The following is an 18,304-nucleotide window of genomic DNA, read 5'->3' as shown; positions in this document are numbered from 1 at the left end:
GGGAAACTTCCTATCTTAAGATACAGTACATGTGCATATGTTGGGACTTCAGGGCAAATGATTTACTCAATGAAGTCAATTGGAGATCCTACAACTGCTGCGATGAGTGAAAATGTGTGTTGTGAAAATGTGCCTGAACAGAAAAATGAATACTGCTTAAAATAAGAAGTATCCCCCCTAAAAAGCCTAAATACTTGATATATTGTTCTATATAAATATAAAGTTCTATTGAAATCCATATGTGCATTACACATGCAGAATTSAGGTTGGATTGGTCCATCAGAGAGTTGAACACGAACAGTCCCAGCTCCCAGTACCTTCTGAGCTGAGCAGTGTGACCTGAGTTCGTCACAGGTTCCTTGTCCCCCCTGCCTTCCTTCCTTCTACTGACCTGTATTCTTGTTGGCTTTCTGTTCAGGTTTTCTAATGACAACTAATAATACAAACACTCACACATCTCCCTCTGTTTATACAGCTGAAGTCGGAAGTTGACATACACTTAGGTTGGTGTCATTAAAACTCGTTTTTCAAKCACTRCACAAATWTSTTGTTAACAAACTATAGTTTTGGCAAGTCGGTTAGGACATCTACTTTGTGCATGACACAAGTCATTTTTCCAACAATTGTTTACAGACAGATTATTTCACTTATAATTCACTGTATACAATTCCAGTGGGTCAGAAGTTTACATACACTAAGTTGATTGTGCCTTTAAACAGCTTGGAAAATTCCCCAAAATTATGTCATTGCTTTAGAAGCTTCTGATAGGCTAATTGACATAATTTGAGTCAATTGGAGGTGTACCTGTGGATGTATTTCAATGCCTACCTTCAAACTCAGCGTCTCTTTGCTTGACATCATGGGAAAATCAAAAAAATCAGCAAAGACCTCAGAAAAAAAATTGTGGACCCCCGCAAGTCTGGTTCATCCTTGGGAGCAATTTCCAAACGCCTGAAGGTACCACGTTTGTCTGTACAAACAATAGTACGCAAGTATAAACACCATGGGACCACGCACCCGTCATACCGTCAGGAAGGAGACGCGTTCTGTCTCCAGAGATGAATGTACTTTGGTGCGAAAAGTGCAAATCAATCCAGAACAACAGCAAAGGACCTTGTGAAGATGCTGGAGGAAACAGGAACAAAAGTATCTATATCCACAGTAAACGAGTCTTATATCGATATAACCTGAAAGGCCGCTCAGCAAGGAAGAAGCCACTGCTCCAAAACCAATAAAAAAGCCAGACTATGGTTTGCAACTGCACATGGGGCAAAGATCGTACTTTTTGGAGAAATGTCCTCGGTCTGATGAAACGAAAATAGAACTGTTTGGACATAATGACCATCGTTATGTTTGGAGGAAAATGGGAGGCTTGCAAGCTGAGAACACCATCCCACGGGGGTGGCAGCAGCATGTTGTGGTGGTGCTTTGCTGCAGGGGGGACTGGTGCACTTCACAAAATAGATGGCATCATGAGGTGGGGAAATTACATGGATATATTGAAGCAACATCTCAAGGCATCAGTCAAGAAGTTAAAGCTTGGTAGCAAATGGGTCTTCCAAATGGACAATGACCCCAAGCATACTTCCAAAGTTGTGGCAAAATGGCTTAAGGAACACAAAGTCAAGGTATTGGAGTGGCCATCACAAAGCCCTGACCTCAATCTATAGAAATTTGTGGGCAGAACTGAAAAAGCGTGTGCGAGCAAGGAGGCCTACAAACCGGACTCAGTTACACCAGCTCTGTCGGGAGGAATGGGCCAAAATTCACCCAACTTATTGTTGGAAGTTGTGGAAGGCTACCGAACGTTTGACCCGAGTTAAACAATTTAAAGGCAATGCTACCAAATACTAATTGAATGTATGTAAACTTCTGACCTAAAACAGGGAATTTTTACTAGGATTAAATGTCAGGAATTGTGAAAAACTGAGTTTAAATGTATTTGGCTAAGGTGTATGTAAACTTCCCACTTCAACTGTACTGACTGAGACCTCTGTCTGTGTCTGTGTGTGTTCCCTTTCATTCCTTCTCCCACCCCCTATTTCCTTCAGTTCTGAAATCTTTAGCCTGAAGGTAAAAACACCTACCAGGTTTTTTCTAGGTAAATCTGAGATAAGACAATAGGATCTGTAGAGGTGTCTTGTTACAGACAGAGAGGCAGAGCTGGGTCCAGACACTGTAAACCTCTCCTTTCTCACCTACAAGGTCGCCTCCACACACCAGGTGTGAAAAATGCTACAAAAACAGCAGTGTTGGGGACCAAAAACGTTTCAGCATTTGCCCCCAAACTCATAATTTGACTTGAACTGTGCCGGGTTGGTTGCAGCTCTGCAAGCTGTTAAGTTTTTGATGTATTATTTTCAAGTGCACATGTTCCGTGTTATGCTAGTCACTGTGGAGGAATGTGGAGTTAATGGACAATGAAGTTATTGAAGAGAGAGATAGAGAGAGAGAGTACTTTACCTATTTGCACATCGTTACAACACTGTATATAGACATAATATGATATTTGAAATGTCTTTATTATTTTGGAACTTCTGTGAGTGTAATGTTTACTGTACATTTTTGTTGTTTATTTCACTTTTGTTTATTATCTACTTTACTTGCTTTGGCAATGTCAACATGTGTTTCCCATGCCAATAAAGCCCTTAAATTGAATTGAGAGAGAGTGAGTGAGAGATAGAGACAGAAAGAGAGAGAGAGAAAGAGAGAGAGAGAGAGAGAGGGCCTTCCTAGTTGGTTTCAGAATTCTATAGTAGCTCCCTCTGCTGGTGACACCACCACATTGTAACATAATACTACATGGAACTCCTCACTTGAAAGCCTTGTTCTTTTTAGAGGATCGACCACATCCCTCATGGCCTTGAACTGCTTATATTCACTAAGTAGTAGTTTGGCCTGCCCGGTATGACTGACTGACTGACTCACTGCTTTATAAGTTTGAGGGGGAGAGAAACTCTTTGATCCACTCCCATTTAGGCTCCTCCAACTCACTGATGGCTTTATAATCTAGTGGTAAGTATTACATGGATGCCATCTGAGTGACTGTAGATTTACATTTACATTTAAGTCATTTAGCAGACGCTCTTATCCAGAGCGACTTACAAATTGGTGCATTCACCTTATGACATCCAGTGGAACAGCCACTTTACAATAGTGCATCTAAATCTTTTAAGGGGGGGGGTCAGAAGGATTACTTTATCCTATCCTAGGTATTCCTTAAAGAGGTGGGGTTTCAGCATGAGGCTTTTGCTCCAGCCCTGCTCTAACACATTTGATTCAGCTAATCACGGTCCAAATGTGAAAATGATTAGTAGTATCAGGTGTTTTAGAGGGGGCAGGAGCAAAAGCCTCCTCCTACAGTAGTTCTGTAGGAGGAGGGTTGGCCACTRCTGTATGCTGTCAGTCTACCACAAGTATCCAGTGGATGGCAGGCTTGAGTCATTATTACCCATGTAGTCCTACTATTCAATTAAACTTCTGTGTTTCAATGATTGGAGTTTCTAAATGTGTACATTCTTATGTAACATGTTGGACAGTAACTCAAATTATATTTGATCTTTAGTTTTGTGAATGGATGTGTAATGCCACTACATAAATCAATAAATAAATAGGCTAGTGTTATGATTCATACTGTACAGATTTACACATAGAGACAGGATGTTATTAAAGTAAGGGAAGGTGAGCTGACTGTCTGATTCATAAAACTCAGACTATCCTAAATAGGTAGGTTAGGCTACATGTGCTTCTTCCTCACACCTATTGCAAATTATAGTCAGCCTTTGAGAAGTAAACAAGATTATAAAATACAATATGGCCAAAAGTATGTGGACACCTGCTCGTCAAACATCTCATTCCAAAATCATGGTCATTAATACGGAGTTGGTCCCTCCTTCGCTGCTATAACAGCCTCCACTCTTCTGGGAAGGCTTTCCACTAGATGTTGGTACATTACTCCGGGGACTTTCTTCCATCAGCCACAAGAGCATTAGTGAGGTCGGGCACTGATGTTGGGCGATTAGGCCTGGCTGGCAGTTGGCGTTCCAATTCACCCCYAAGGTGTTAGATGGAGTTGAGGTCAGGGCTGTGTGCAGGCCAGTCAAGTTCTTCCACACCGATCTCAACAAACCATTTCTATATGGACCTCACTTTGTGCACTGGTGCATTATCATGTTGAAAGAGGAAAGGGATCCCAAACTTTTGCCACAAAGTTGGACACATAGAATCGTCTAGAATGTCATTGTATGCTGTAGCGTTAAGATTTCCCTTCACTGGAACCAAGGGGCCTAGCCCGAACCATGAAAAACAGCCCCAGACAATTATTCCTACTCCACCAAACTTTACAGTTGGCACTATGCATTCGGGCAGGTAGCGTTCTCCTGGCATCCTCCAAACACAGATTCGTCCCTTTGGACTGCCAGATGGTGAAGCATGATTCATCACTCCAGAGAAGACATTTCCACTGCTCCAGGTATCCATTGGTGGCTAGGTTTACACCACTCCAGCTGATGCTTGGCATTGCACATGGTAATCTTAGGCTTGTGTGCGGCTGCTCGGCTATGGAAACCCATTTCATGAAGTTCTTGTGCTGATGTTGCTTCCAGAGGCAYTTTGGAACACGGTAGTGAGTGTTGCAACCGAGGACAGACGATTTTTACATGCTTCAGCACTCGGTGGTCCCGTTCTGTGAGCTTGTGTGGCCTGATGTAAAAAGGGCTTTATAAATCAATTTGATTGTGGCCTACCACTTCACTGAGCCTTTGTTGCTCCTAGAGATTTCCACTTCACAATAACAGTGCTTACAGTTGACCGGGGCAGCTTTACCAGGGCAGAAATTTGATTAACTGACTTGTTGGAAAGGTGGTATCCTATGATGGTACCACGTTGAAAGTCACTGAGTTCTTCAGTGTTGGCCATTCTACTGCRAATGTTTGTCTTTGGAGATTGCTGTGTGCTCGATTTTATACACCTGTCAGCAACGGGTGTGGGTGAAATAGCCGAATCCACTAATTTGAAGGGGTTGTGTAGTTGTTGGTAGTTTTAAGAGTAATACAGACAGCAGAACTTCATGCTACTGYGACATTTTACAAGACAAGGCTGAAACTTCTAGGCTAGCCTACTTCCTTAACTGTGTGTATGGGGCGGGTACCTGTCCTGAGSGAACGGGACAGCAGACCGCATGAGACCGCACCACACACCACAGAAAAAAAAGAGAGAAGAGGTTTCAAACTTTTATCAAGGTGAGTTTTCTAACATACCTGTGTTCTGTTACGGTTTTACCACGATAATAGAGATTGTAGCCTACACATCGCTGAGGTTTCGGTTGCGGCTCATTCGCGGTTGAGCCTTTGACTAGGTCAATCAGGTGAGCTAGTTCAGGGCTACAACAAAATTGTGAAACGTCTGGGGATCCCGAGGAGGTTTGAGAAAAAAACTGGGCTAGTATACAATCTAGCCTATCGTTTATAATGTAAGCCTACATTTCACATTTGTTATGGCATGTGCTACTGAATTTAACCTACTCTATTGTAAATCGACATAGGAGTCCTTATATATATTTTGTCATTCATATTTCACCATGGATGTGTCTCAGAACAGTTTTGAGACCTAAATACGTTTTTTTTGTTCCAGATTTCCTCCTGCGAATAAAAATAAGACTTATTTAATAACCAGGTTTCCATCGAAACGTTTTATGCGCGTAAAGTAGATATCGGTAGAAAAAAAATGTAATGACAGGCCTGATGGAAAAATAAACTTTTTCGGTAAACTTTCCAAATACGCTAGACATGGTGGGATCTTTTTGTGTTGGTAAAATTAATTATGCTCTACTACGACGTCGGAAAAGCATGCAGTGTATGAACCCAAACCGGCTGCGCGCGTGCGCTATCGTGCATAAATGTATTTTGCCCCCCCCACACCAAACGCGATCACGACACGCAGGTTAAAATATCAAAACAAACTCTGAACCAATGACATTAATTTGGGGACAGGTCGAAAAACATTAAACATGTATGGCAATTTAGCTAGCTAGCTTGCACTAGCTAGCTAACGTTAATTTGTTCTATTTAGCTAGCTTGCTGTTGCTAGCTAATTTGTCCTGGGATATAAACATTGAGATGTTATTTTACCTGTTAAATGCTTCATCAGACCAGAGAATCTTGTTTCTCATGGTCTGAGAGTATTTTAGGTGCCTTTTGGCAAACTCCAAGCGGGCTGTCATGTGCCTTTTACTGAGGAGTGGCTTCGGTCTAGCCACTCTACCATAAAGGCCTGATTGGTGGAGTGCCGCAGAGATGGTTGCCCTTCTGGAAGGTTCTCCCATCTCCACAGAGGAACTCTGGAACTCTTTCAGATTGACCATTGGGTTCTTGGTCACCTCCCTCCCTCCCCAGATGTGTGCCTTTCCTAATCATATCCAATCAATTGAATTTACCAGAGGTGGACTCCAATCAAGTTGTAGAAACATCTCAAGGATAATCAATGGAAACAGGATGCACCTGAGCTCAATTTCGAGTCTCATAGCAAAGTGTCTGAATAAAATGTCTAAAAACCTGTTTCTGCTTTGTCATTATGGGGTATTGTGGGTAGATTGATGAGGGGGAAATGTATTTAATCAATTTTAGGATACGGCTGTAACGTAACAACATTTGGAAAYGGGGAAAGGGTCTGAATACTTCCCGAAAGCACTGCATATAGTAGATTTTTTTTCACGTAGGTTGTGTCTGTGTATGGAAAAATACACATTTAAAAATGTCAACCAATCGATGAACAGACAACTTTTGGTTGACCAATATTTGTTTTAGTTGGGGGCAGCCCTACTATATAGAGAATAGGGTGCTATATTTATATTAGTCAGTCAGTACTGCAGATGAGACTGAACATGCCCTTTCGCTGACCTGTCTCTTCAGTCAGTGTTTTGGGGAAGCCACAGCAGGATCAGTCGCTCAATCATATTTTATTCATACAACACTCTTCACAAATACATTTGTTAATTAATAAGRCCTCTATCTCTCACCTAAACTCTCTGCTCTCCAGGCAGGGTCATGATGAACACGGCAGAGTATGGCAACATGTCGTGGGAGCTGTCAGTACAGGTGGACCAGAGAGATGGAGACGAGGGTATGAGGTTTAAATTCAGAGTCAAGGGAGACCTGCACATTGGAGGACTCATGCTCAAACTGGTGGAGAAGATCAGTAAGTCTCTTTCTCTTTCATTCTCTCTTCCAACCCTCTCTGTCTCTAGCCTGGAGAACACACCCTTGTTTGCCCTACATTCATCTATAGTGCTGAGTAGTATTGTACTCCCACAATGCTTCAGTACCACAGCCAGAGGGGCTAAAGTCCATCACTTTATCTTATGTTTATTCACCTGGGAGAAATCTCAAAAGACACCCTATTCCCTGTGTAGTGCGCTASCTTTGACAATTATTACGTCTACAATATGAGTGTCCTACATGGAGAATAGGGCGTGATTTAAGACACATCCTGCCTTCATTCAGGAGGATTAGACACTATGGAATTCCCCTAGTGTAAGAGGGTATGAAAGTGACCTAAGCCTTGGTTTATTTCACATAGATACAAGGTGTGTTGTGTTTGTTACAGCGGAGGTAAGGGGGTGTATGACAACATGTACTTTATATGACTAAGCCATATACAGTTGAAGTCGGACGTTTACATACACCTCAGCCAAATACATTTAAACTCAGTTTTTCACAATTCCTGACATTTAATCCTAGTAAAAAGTCCCTGTCTTAGGTCAGATAGGATCACCACTTTATTTTAAGAATGTGAAATGTCAGAATAATAGTAGAGTGAATGATTTATTTCAGCTTTTATTTCTTCATCACATTCCCAGTGGGTCAGAAGTTTACATACACTCAATTAGTATTTGGTAGCATTGCCTTTAAATTGTTTAACTTGGGTCAAACGTTTTGGTAGCCTTCCACAAGCTTCCACAATAAGTTGGGTGAATTTTGGCCCAATCCTGACAGAGCTGGTGTAACTGAGTCAGATTTGTAGGCCTCCTTGCTCGCCACACTTTTTCAGTTCTGCCCACAAATGTTCTATAGGATTGAGGTCAGGGCTTTGTGATGGCCACTCCAATACCTTGACTTTGTTGTCCTTAAACCATTTTTCCACAACTTTGGAAGTATGCTTGGGTCTTGTCATTTGGAAGACCCATTTGCGACCAAGCTTTAACTTCCTGACTGATGTCTTGAGATGTTGCTTTAATATATCCACTATTTCCCCACCTCATGATGCCATCTATTTGTGAATGCGACCAGTCCTCCTGCAGCAACAACCCCACAACATGATTGCCCACCCTGCTTACAGGTTGGGATGGTGTTCTTCGGCTTGCAGCCTTCCGCTCCTTTTTTCCTCCAAACATAACGATGGTCATTATGGCCAAACAGTTCTATTTTTGTTTCATCAGACCAGAGGACATTTCTCCAAAAAGTACGATCTTTGTCCCCATGTGCAGTTGCAAACCGTAGTCTGGCTTTTTTTATGGCGGTTTTGGAGCAGTGGCATTTCCTTGCTGAGCGGCCTTTCAGGTTATGTCGATATAGGACTCGTTTTACTGTGGATATAGATACTTTTGTACCGGTTTCCTATTAGACGAGAGAATAGCGGTTTTAATTGTGGATAATACATACAGCTGTACATGTTTAATGGCAATGTTTGTGCCTTGTGAAAATACTGTCCTTTTACCCAACCATATATCCTCTCTTTCGCTCTTTCCCCCATCTCCATCTCTCCGTCAGAGGCCCCTCAGGACTGGTCAGACCATGCTCTGTGGTGGYAGCAGAGGAGCTGTTGGCTGCTGAAGACCCACTGGACCCTGGACAAGTARGGTGTCCAGGCAGACGCTGACCTGCGATACACTCCCCAGCACAAACCCCTGTGCCTGCAGCTGCCCAACATGAAGACGGTCAAACTCACCGTCAGCTACTCTGCCGTCGTCTTCAAGACCGTCGTAAAGATCTGCAGAGCACTCAGTGAGTACCCTACCCGTGTATGAGGCCCTATCCTCACCCCCTAGCCCCTAATCCCTAAGCACTAGTCCCTTTGCACTAGTGTACTGTAGATCTGAATGGATTGGATCAGTGTTTAATATGGTCAAGTTCCCATTACTGATTGGTGGCAAAGAAAATGTTTGTCATATTGTTTATACTTCTCCAGTCCTCTCACATCTTCACCGGGACTGAGGGGGGTAGGGGCTAGGACCTAATGGTTAGTGATTTAAATCTAGGTATAGGGGTTTAGGGATCTAAGGAAGTGGTTCTCAAACCTCTCCTCGGAGACCCTTCKATGTATTTMATCTATTCCAGAGCCAGCACACCTGATTCAACTTGTTAACTAATCATCAAGCCCTTGAATAGGTGAATCAGGTGAGCTAGTTCAGCTCTACAGCAAAATTGGGAAACATCTGGGGGTCCACGAGGATAAATTTGAGAACCACTGGTCTAGGGGCAAGGGTTTAGGGGCAGGAACTCTCCTTGACCTCCTCTCTCTCCTCTAGACATCAGGAGGCCAGAGGAGCTGTCCCTGCTGAAGCCTCCAGATAACCCGCCCAAGAAGAAGAAGATGAAGAAAGACAAGAACCCAGCGCTGGAAGACATCTTAGATATGGACATCTTCAATGGAGGCTCTGGGGGAACAGGTGAGAGAAGCAGAGTTAGAATCATGTGTTAATCGACATGGATATTTTCAGTAGACCGTCAGATTCTTCCCGTCTGTTTTCATGTAAAGACTTTTCAACCAAYTTAGCCATATCCTAGGTGACTGCCTGTTTCTGCTTTACCCATCCCCATTGTTGTTGTCACTCTGTCAATATACCTTTTATTGAATCACAGAAACCATCAGGACCTCAGGCTAAGTTATCCGCATGGTGAAGTTAGCCTGGCGTAAACTTTCCTCATATCWCGAAGGTCATCTTCAATCATGCTGTGAAGGGATTTCATTCATCACCATGGCAACACAGTCAAAGTTTAGAACCTCAGGCTAACTCAAAGTGGATCTTTTCTGACTTGTAMGTCTCACACCACCAGATTCAGCCCACATGGTGGCTTCTGTAGACTTCTGAAACAATCTAAGAAGGAATGGAGAATTCTGAAYATCTAAAAGAATAGAGCGATCACGACAGATATTTGAAAGAATAGTACAGTACGCTGCAATGTTCTCAAGGCTGAAACGCAGACACACACACTTTCTGAGTCTGTTTCAGTAGCTACAGTATWGAGCAGCTGAGGATTCCAACTCATAAAATCAGCATCATTTTGACTGTAGTTCTGAACCATTTCAAAGGAGTTTAACAAATGAAGACCGGCCCATTTCTCCCATAATGCTGCTGGTCSAGGATCAGGTACCCTTGATATAATCTTATTTGTTATGATCTAAAAGGCTAAACTGATTCTAGATCAGCACTCTAATTATGAATATGGTCCCTGAACTGTGTCTCCTCCTCCACCTGACCCCTCCAGGCAGTCCCTTGTACAGTAAGACCATGGTGCCCACCTATGACCCAGAGAACGGGACTCCAGCCTCGGCCACCAGCTTATGGTTTGGGGACAACCCCCTGACCTCCAGCCAGCCCAACCTGCCCCCTGTAGAGCTGGCCAAGATGTACCAGCAGTTGTCCATGGTGGACAAAGCCATCATCAACGCAGGGTAAGAGTTTCTCAGAAACAAAAACCTTGATATGAAGAGTTACTAGTTGTTGGCTTTGCTATGCTGGAGGACAGTTCTGTCTCTTCCCTGAACACTTCCTGGTTTAKTGTGATAGGCTGCTGATGTGATTGACAGGTGGCTGGACTCCTCCCGCTCCTTGATGGAACAGGGCATCGGAGAACATGACAGATTGCAGCTACGCTTCAAATACCACTGCTTCTTTGACCTCAACCCAAAGGTAACACTAACCCCTAACCTTAAACCTAAGTGAGTGTTTGAATAACACTGAACCTCAACCCGAAGGTGAGACTAACTGTAACCATAAGACCAGCTCTAACCCTAACATTGACTGATTTATTGATGTGTGTTTCAGTATGATGCTGTGAGGATAACCCAGCTGTATGAGCAGGCTCGCTGGTCCATCCTACTTGAGGAGATCAACTGCACTGAGGAGGAGATGCTCATGTTCGCCTCCTTACAGGTACACACACACACACACACACACGCACACACTATTATCCATCTGGTTTGGTGTCTCAGTCCCAAAGGAGGCATGATGGGAAAGAGGACAATCCCACAGGAGGCAGAGAGGGAGTCTGGTTATCCTCCTGAACTCCTTTGGGTGAGAAAATATAAATAACACAAAAGTATTAAGTGAAAAACATATTGAATTTTAACTGTTCTTCATCTCTGACTGATTTATTCTCAACTGATCTATAAAAATGATTAAATCCATGAGATGGTTATTGCTCTCACCTGCATAGTTACTGGAATCACAAGGCTCTCTCTGTCTACTCCCAGTCTGTGTCATCGTCTGGCCTCAAGTGTTGAACTAAAAACAGTTTCTGGGTTCAGACCTGCCTTTTACACAGCACAAGACTGGGTATATTTAGGTTTTTAACTTGTCTGTTAGTTTTCTACTCTTCTTATCTACTGTGTATTGTATTCTTATCTGCTGTGTATTGTATTCTTATCTGCTGTGTATTGTATTCTTATCTACTGTGCATTGTATTCTTATCTGCTGTGTATTGTATTCTTATCTACTGTGCATTGTATTCTTATCTACTGGTGTATTGTATTCTTATCTACTATGCATTGTATTCTTATCTACTGTGCATTGTATTCTTATTTGCTGTGTATTGGTATTCTTATCTACTATGCATTGTATTCTTATCTACTTGTGCATTGTATTCTTATCTACTGTGCATTGTATTCTTATCTACTGTGCATTATATCTTATCTACTGTGTATTTATTCTTATCTACTGTGTATTGTATCTTATCTACATGCATTTATTCTACTACTGTGCATGTATTCTTATCTACTGTGCATTGTATTCTATCTACTGTTGCATTGTATTCTTAATCTACTGTGTATTGTATTTCTTATCTACTATTGCATTGTATTCTTATCTACTGTGCATTGTATTCTTATGTACTGTTTATTGTACAATCTCCTGTTGCTCTTAGTATGATATATCCCCCAATTCCCATCATTAAGTGATGATTATTAATGATTTTGTTAATATTGTTTCAGTATCACATATGTAAGATGACCATTTCCACGGAACCTCTGGACTTCTCCAATGAACCGGAGATAGATGAAGTAGAGGCTGCCTTATCCAATCTAGAGGTCACACTTGGAGGAAAAACAGACAGAATATTGGTAAGTGGAGTTTTTATTATTTTAAACAATTCATATTCTTTATATACAGTATAAATGATAAACAAGTGTGTATGTTTTCAACAGTTTCAGAGGGTGCAACACCTGTATTTAAGCAAGGGTTGATGGGTTGTCTGCTTCGATTGCATGTCTCAACATGATGATGTCACTAAGTCACAGGATAATTGACAGTTGCTTGCACCCCCCCCCCCCCAGGAAGACATCACAGACGTTCCAAAGCTGGCAGACTCCCTTAAGCTGTTCAGGTAAATCCTAAAGGCCCCTGTATATGGCCAGAAACACACATTAATAGGGTACTGTATACTGTAACTCTATATCTGTGTAACAAATGGAAACATGGGTTTTAGAAACCTAGAATGATAAGTCGTAGAAGTAAAATGCCATTACACTTTACAGAAGGAAAGGTTAATATGCTACACTGTAGATAGTCCATGACACAGACAGTTCACACAACAACGTGCAACAGTGTGACTGTGTGGGGACACAACCTGTTCACATTTTTCCTCAAATCGTTTTTATTTTGGGGGGATTTTGTTTTGTACCCCAGGCCTAAAAGGCTGGCATTGCGTTCGTATAAGGAGTACTGGTTCGTGTTTAAAGACACCACCGTCTCCTACTACAAGAACAAAGAGGCAGCTAGTGGAGAGCCCATAGAACAGCTGCATCTCAGAGGATGTGAGGTGGTCCCTGACGTCAATGTGACGGACAAGAAGTTTGGCATCAAGCTGCTGCTCCCAGTGGCTGATGGGATGAGCGAGGTCTACATCCGCTGTGACAACGTAAGATGCAATTTCTTATTGAACCAAATTATTATAATATTTTTTTGGGGGGGGGCACCAAGAACATGACTCCATTGTTCCCCTTCAATATTGTGATGATATTCCTGTTTTTATCCAGGAGACGCAGTATGCCAAGTGGAAGGCAGCGTGTACTCTGGCCTCCAAGGGCAAGACCATGGCTTACAGCTCCTACAGGTCACACGTTCTTACTTAATCCTTCCCATGCCTTACCACATTAATAGGGTTCTGACTGTAAACTGACTAGGAGAAACTGGGATTGGTCTAGGTCGGAGGTGAAGAACATCCAGTCGTTCCTGCAAATGAAGAGTCTGGCGCCCCCCCCTGGTCAGTCTGCTCCAGACCTGGAAGCCATGGAGATGAACGCTGAGTGCTTTGTCTCTCCTAGATACACCAAGAGGTACAAGACCAAACAGGTGGGGGTCTATCTGCAATATAGGGTGATGATCAATCAAACATGATTCAGTGTTTGTGAGCCACAGACAGGGAGAGGATGTCATCAGAGCTTTCCAGTGGTTTTATAATCTCAGACTGACAATCTGTCGACGTCCAGATCATTCTATTCCATTCACTTACCCTCTCAGTATTTGTTAAAGGACTGACATAATGTCTGTGTAAAGTAGCCTAAATGTCCCTGTTCTGACTCCTGTCTGCTGTCCAGCTGACAGCGAGGATCCTGGAGGCCCATCAGAACATTGCCAGTCTCTCTCTCAATGAAGCTAAAATGGGCTTCATCCATGCCTGGCAGTCCCTGGCTGAGTTTGGTATCAAATACTACATAGTCAGGTACGTAAATGTGACCGACCAGGTTCAAACACCTCAAGGCTGAGATAATGCCTTAGCCTTAGGCGTTAGCTCAGCGAGCTAATGTAAATCTTCAGGTCCCAGGTAAAGTTACTTATCACACAATCATGGTGTGTGTGTGTGTGTGTGTGTGTTCCAGGTTCCGAGGCAGTAAGAAGGATGAGCTGATGGGTATCTCCTATAACCGTCTGATCCGTATTGACATGTCCACTGGCCTGCCTGTCACCACCTGGAGATTTGCCAACATGAAACAGTGGAATGTCAACTGGGAGATCAGACAGGTAAATGGCTCTAGATTGATTGATTGCTTTTTACAGATTAGAAAGCAAGGATAATAGTTGTCTTTGTAATAAGAGAAACCATTTTTTTACTGAAAATATACTTAGCCTTGCAAAACTATTCAGACCCCTTAGATCTATTCACATTTTATTTTGTTACAAAGTGGGATTAAAATMTATTTAATTGTCATTTTTTTCCAACAATCTACTTAAAATACTCTGTAATCTCAAAGTGGAAGAGAAAATCCCCCCAAAAATGAAGAACTAAAATATAGTCGTTGCGTAAGCATTCAGCCCCTCTGTTCAGCCAAGCCTAAATTAGTTCAGGAGTAACATTTGACTTAACAAATCACATAAAATAATTACACGGACTCACTCTGTGTTAAATAATAGGAGTTGACTTTTTTATGACTAACTCTTCCTCTCTCCCCCATTCATACAACATCTGTAAGGTCCCTCAGGCAAGTGTTGAATTTCAAGCACAGATTCAATTACAAAGACCAGGGAACTTTTCGAAAGCCTCATAAAGAAGGGCAGTGATTTGTAGATGGGTGACGATAACAAATCAGACATTGAATATCTCTTTAAGGATTATGGTCAAGTTAATAATTATGCTGTGGATTATACATAAACCACCCAGACACATCAAAGATGCAGTCGTCCTTCTGAATTGAGCTGCAGGACAGGAAGGAAACTGCTCAGGGATGTTAGCATGAGGCCATTGGTGATTTTAAAACAGTTAGAGTTCAATGGCCGTAATGGAAGAAAACAGAGGATGGATTAACCACATTGTAGTGAATCCACCAGAGTGAAAAGAAGAAAACAAATATACAGAATAAAAATATTCCAAAACATGCATATTGTCTACAACAAGGCACTAAAGTAATACTGCAAAAAAAACATGGCAAAGCGTTATGTTCGGGGCAAATCCAACACAACATATCACTGAGTAACTGCCTCCCTATTTTCAAGCATGGTGGTGGATTCATCATGATATGGGTATGCTTGACATCGGCAAATACTGGGGAATTTTTCAGGATAAAAATAAATGGAATGGAGCTAAGCACAGGCAAAATCCTAGAGGAAAACCTGCTTCAGTCTGCTTTCCACCAGACACTGGGAGAGAAATTCACCTTTTAGCAGGATAATAACCTACAACACAAGGCCAAACCAACACTGGAGTTGTTTACTAAGAAGACAGTGAATGTTCCTGAGTGGTCGAGTTACAGTTTGGACTTAAATCTGCTTGTAAATCTGTCAAGACTGGAAAATTGGTGTCTAGCCATGGTCCTAAACATCTTGACAGAGCTTGAAGAATTATGAATCTACAGTCGTGGCCAAAAGTTTTGAGCTTTTTGTGTCTTTAGATTTTTTTGTCAGATGTTACTATGGAATACTGAAGTATAATTACAAGCATTTCATAAGTGTCAAAGGCTTTTATTGACAATTACATGAAGTTGATGCAGAGTCAATATTTGCAGTGTTGACCCTTCTTTTTCAAGACCTCTGCAATCCGCCCTGGCATGCTGTCAATTAACTTCTGGGCCACATCCTGAGTGATGGCAGCCCATTCTTGCATAATCAATGCTTGGAGTTTATCAGAATTTGTGGGGTTTTGTTTGTCCACCTGCCTCTTGAGGATTGAGCACAAGTTCTCAATGTGATTAAGGTCTGGGGAGTTTCCTGGCCATGGACCCAAAATATCGATGTTTCGTTCCCCGAGCCACTTAGTTATCACTTTTGCCTTATGGCAAGGTGCTCCATCATGCTGGAAAAGGCATTGTTCATCACCAAACTGTTCCTGGATGGTTGGGAGAAGTTGCTCTCGGAGGATGTGTTGGTACCATTCTTTATTCATGGCTGTGTTCTTAGGCAAAATTGTGAGTGAGCCCTCCCTTGGCTGAGAAGCAACCCCACACATGAATGGTCTCAGGATGCTTTACTGTTGGCATGACACAGGACTGATGATAGCGCTCACCTTGTCTTCCCCGGACAAGCTTTTTTCCGGATGTCCCAAACAATCGGAAAGGGGATTCATCACAGAAAATTACTTTACCCCAGTTCTCAGCAGTCCAATCCCTGTACCTTTTGCAGAATATCAGTCTGCCCTTCTTGACATCAGGCCATCCTCAAAGTCTTCTCCTCACTGTGCATGCAGATGCACTCACACCTGCCTGCTGCCGTTCCTGAGCAAGTTCTGTACTGGTGGTGCCCCGATCCCACAGCTGAATCAACTTTAGGAGACCTGTCTCTTATACACATCTAGATGTGTATAAGAGACAGAAGGAAGAACAATGATTCCAAGCACCACCCTCCTTTTGAAGCTTCCAGTCTGTTATTTGAACTCCAATCAGCATGACAGAGTGATCTCCAGCCTTGTCCTCGTCAACACTCACACCTGTGTTAACGAGAGAATCACTGACATGATGTCAGCTGGTCCTTTTGTGGCAGGGCTGAAATGCAGTGGAAATGTTTTGGGGAATTTAGTTAATTTGCATGGCAAAGAGGGACTTTGCAATTCATCTGATCACTCTTCATAACATTCTGGAGTATATGCAAATTGCCATCATACAAACTGAGGCAGCAGACTTTGTGAAAATTAATATTTGTGTCATTCTCAAAACTTTTGTTCTGGATAGGCCCCCACCTACAGTTCACGACTGTAGGTGAGGAAAGCACTTCGAGACTTACCCAAGAAGACTCACAGCTGTAATCACTGTCAAAGGTGTTTCTAACATGTATCGACCCGGGGAGCTGAATACTTATGCAACGACTACATTTAAGTTATTTCATTTATACATAAAAACTTTTTTTTTTTACAAATGTTCTTCCACTTTGACAATACAGAGTATTTTGTGTAGATTGTTGACATAAAATGACAAATATATTTTAATCCCACTTAGTAACACAATAKAATGTGAAGAAATCCAAGCGTTATGAATACTTTTGCAAGGTACTGTATCTATAAAGTACATGAATCAATATTAATCCATACTGTTMAATGTCTTCAGGTGGCCATAGAGTTTGACCAGAATGTGTCGATAGCCTTCTCCTGTGTGAGCTGTGACTGTAAGGTGGTCCATGAGTACATAGGAGGATACATCTTCCTCTCAACACGCTCCAAAGACCAGAACGAGACACTGGATGAGGAACTCTTCCACAAACTCACTGGAGGGCAGGAATGAACCCGGAACATCAGCTTTCACTTAGTGCTGCTGGCAAGAAATAATTTAAATATATTGTTGATATGGTTTTGCAGACTACATCAAATATTTGTTCATATTGTAAATTGCAGAGAAAAGTAGAATGTCTTTGTCACTATATTTAATCCTGAGACCATCTCTACAGGATGGGTAGACCATCTCTACAAGGCCACTTTGTCTGACGGTTAGGCCTGGCCTACTGCTTTMATTGCATGGTCCATCTGCAGAGACAGCAATTAATTCAGCACATGGGCTGTACATCTTGTTTGACTTGGTGTAGCCCAGTCTTTCAATTCAATGTTGTAGGCTACTTTCACAATCAATATATGTTCATTGCCCTGTTTTATACATATTACTTGGATGATGTTTTAGAATGTAACTTTTTTGCAATTTTATTACAAGTCCAAAATATATTTCTGAGATKGTTCTGGTGGTGGATTATTATCGTGTTGAATGAGACATTTGTTTTCAGAGAAAACACTGMAATTTCTGCTGACTGAGATGCACTGAAATAAACTTGAGAAACATGTTTAGGTCAGTTGTTTTCTCTGTAATGGTGATTCCCTGGGAGCAATTCATGACATGTCCACATAATTGTCTTTCCAGCCTTTAGATCAGTTATAACCCCATGTGAGATTTTCCCTCTGTGCTCTCAGACTTACCTATCAGAACCTAGAAAATTCTAGCACTTCTCTACCATTGGCGGATACGCTTTACGTACAGCAAATAAGCCAATCAGAGCCGAGTACYGTGAGCGATTGATTTTTCTGCTATTGACTAATCGTCCTGAATGCTAATAAAAAACAAAAACTAGCACGTGGGTTAGATAATTGAATAGGCGACCTCCAAAAAATAATTAATACTTTAC

General features: G+C 42.0%; 1 protein-coding gene across 3 annotated transcripts; it reads left to right on the top strand.

Annotated features, from left to right (window-relative positions):
- Positions 1–4,876: 4,876 nt before the first annotated feature.
- LOC112071071 (fermitin family homolog 1-like) lies at positions 4,877–17,974 on the top strand. Of its 3 annotated transcripts, XM_070439238.1 has the most exon segments (16): positions 4,881–5,240; positions 6,148–6,711; positions 7,036–7,194; positions 8,766–8,999; positions 9,524–9,664; positions 10,485–10,671; positions 10,807–10,909; positions 11,045–11,152; positions 12,208–12,336; positions 12,550–12,599; positions 12,902–13,133; positions 13,252–13,328; positions 13,420–13,567; positions 13,813–13,937; positions 14,095–14,236; positions 17,245–17,974. In XM_070439238.1, coding segments are annotated over 14 exon segments (2,001 nt in total). In that variant the 5' UTR covers positions 4,881–5,240; positions 6,148–6,711; positions 7,036–7,043; the 3' UTR covers positions 17,419–17,974.
- The last annotated feature ends 330 nt before the right edge of the window (positions 17,975–18,304 follow it).

This window comes from Salvelinus sp. IW2-2015, unplaced genomic scaffold (assembly GCF_002910315.2).
Source record: "Salvelinus sp. IW2-2015 unplaced genomic scaffold, ASM291031v2 Un_scaffold1510, whole genome shotgun sequence".
NCBI classification, from domain to species: Eukaryota; Metazoa; Chordata; class Actinopteri; order Salmoniformes; family Salmonidae; genus Salvelinus; species Salvelinus sp. IW2-2015.
Note: the sequence above shows the minus strand (reverse complement) of the source record. Positions and strands in the feature narration are given on the sequence as shown.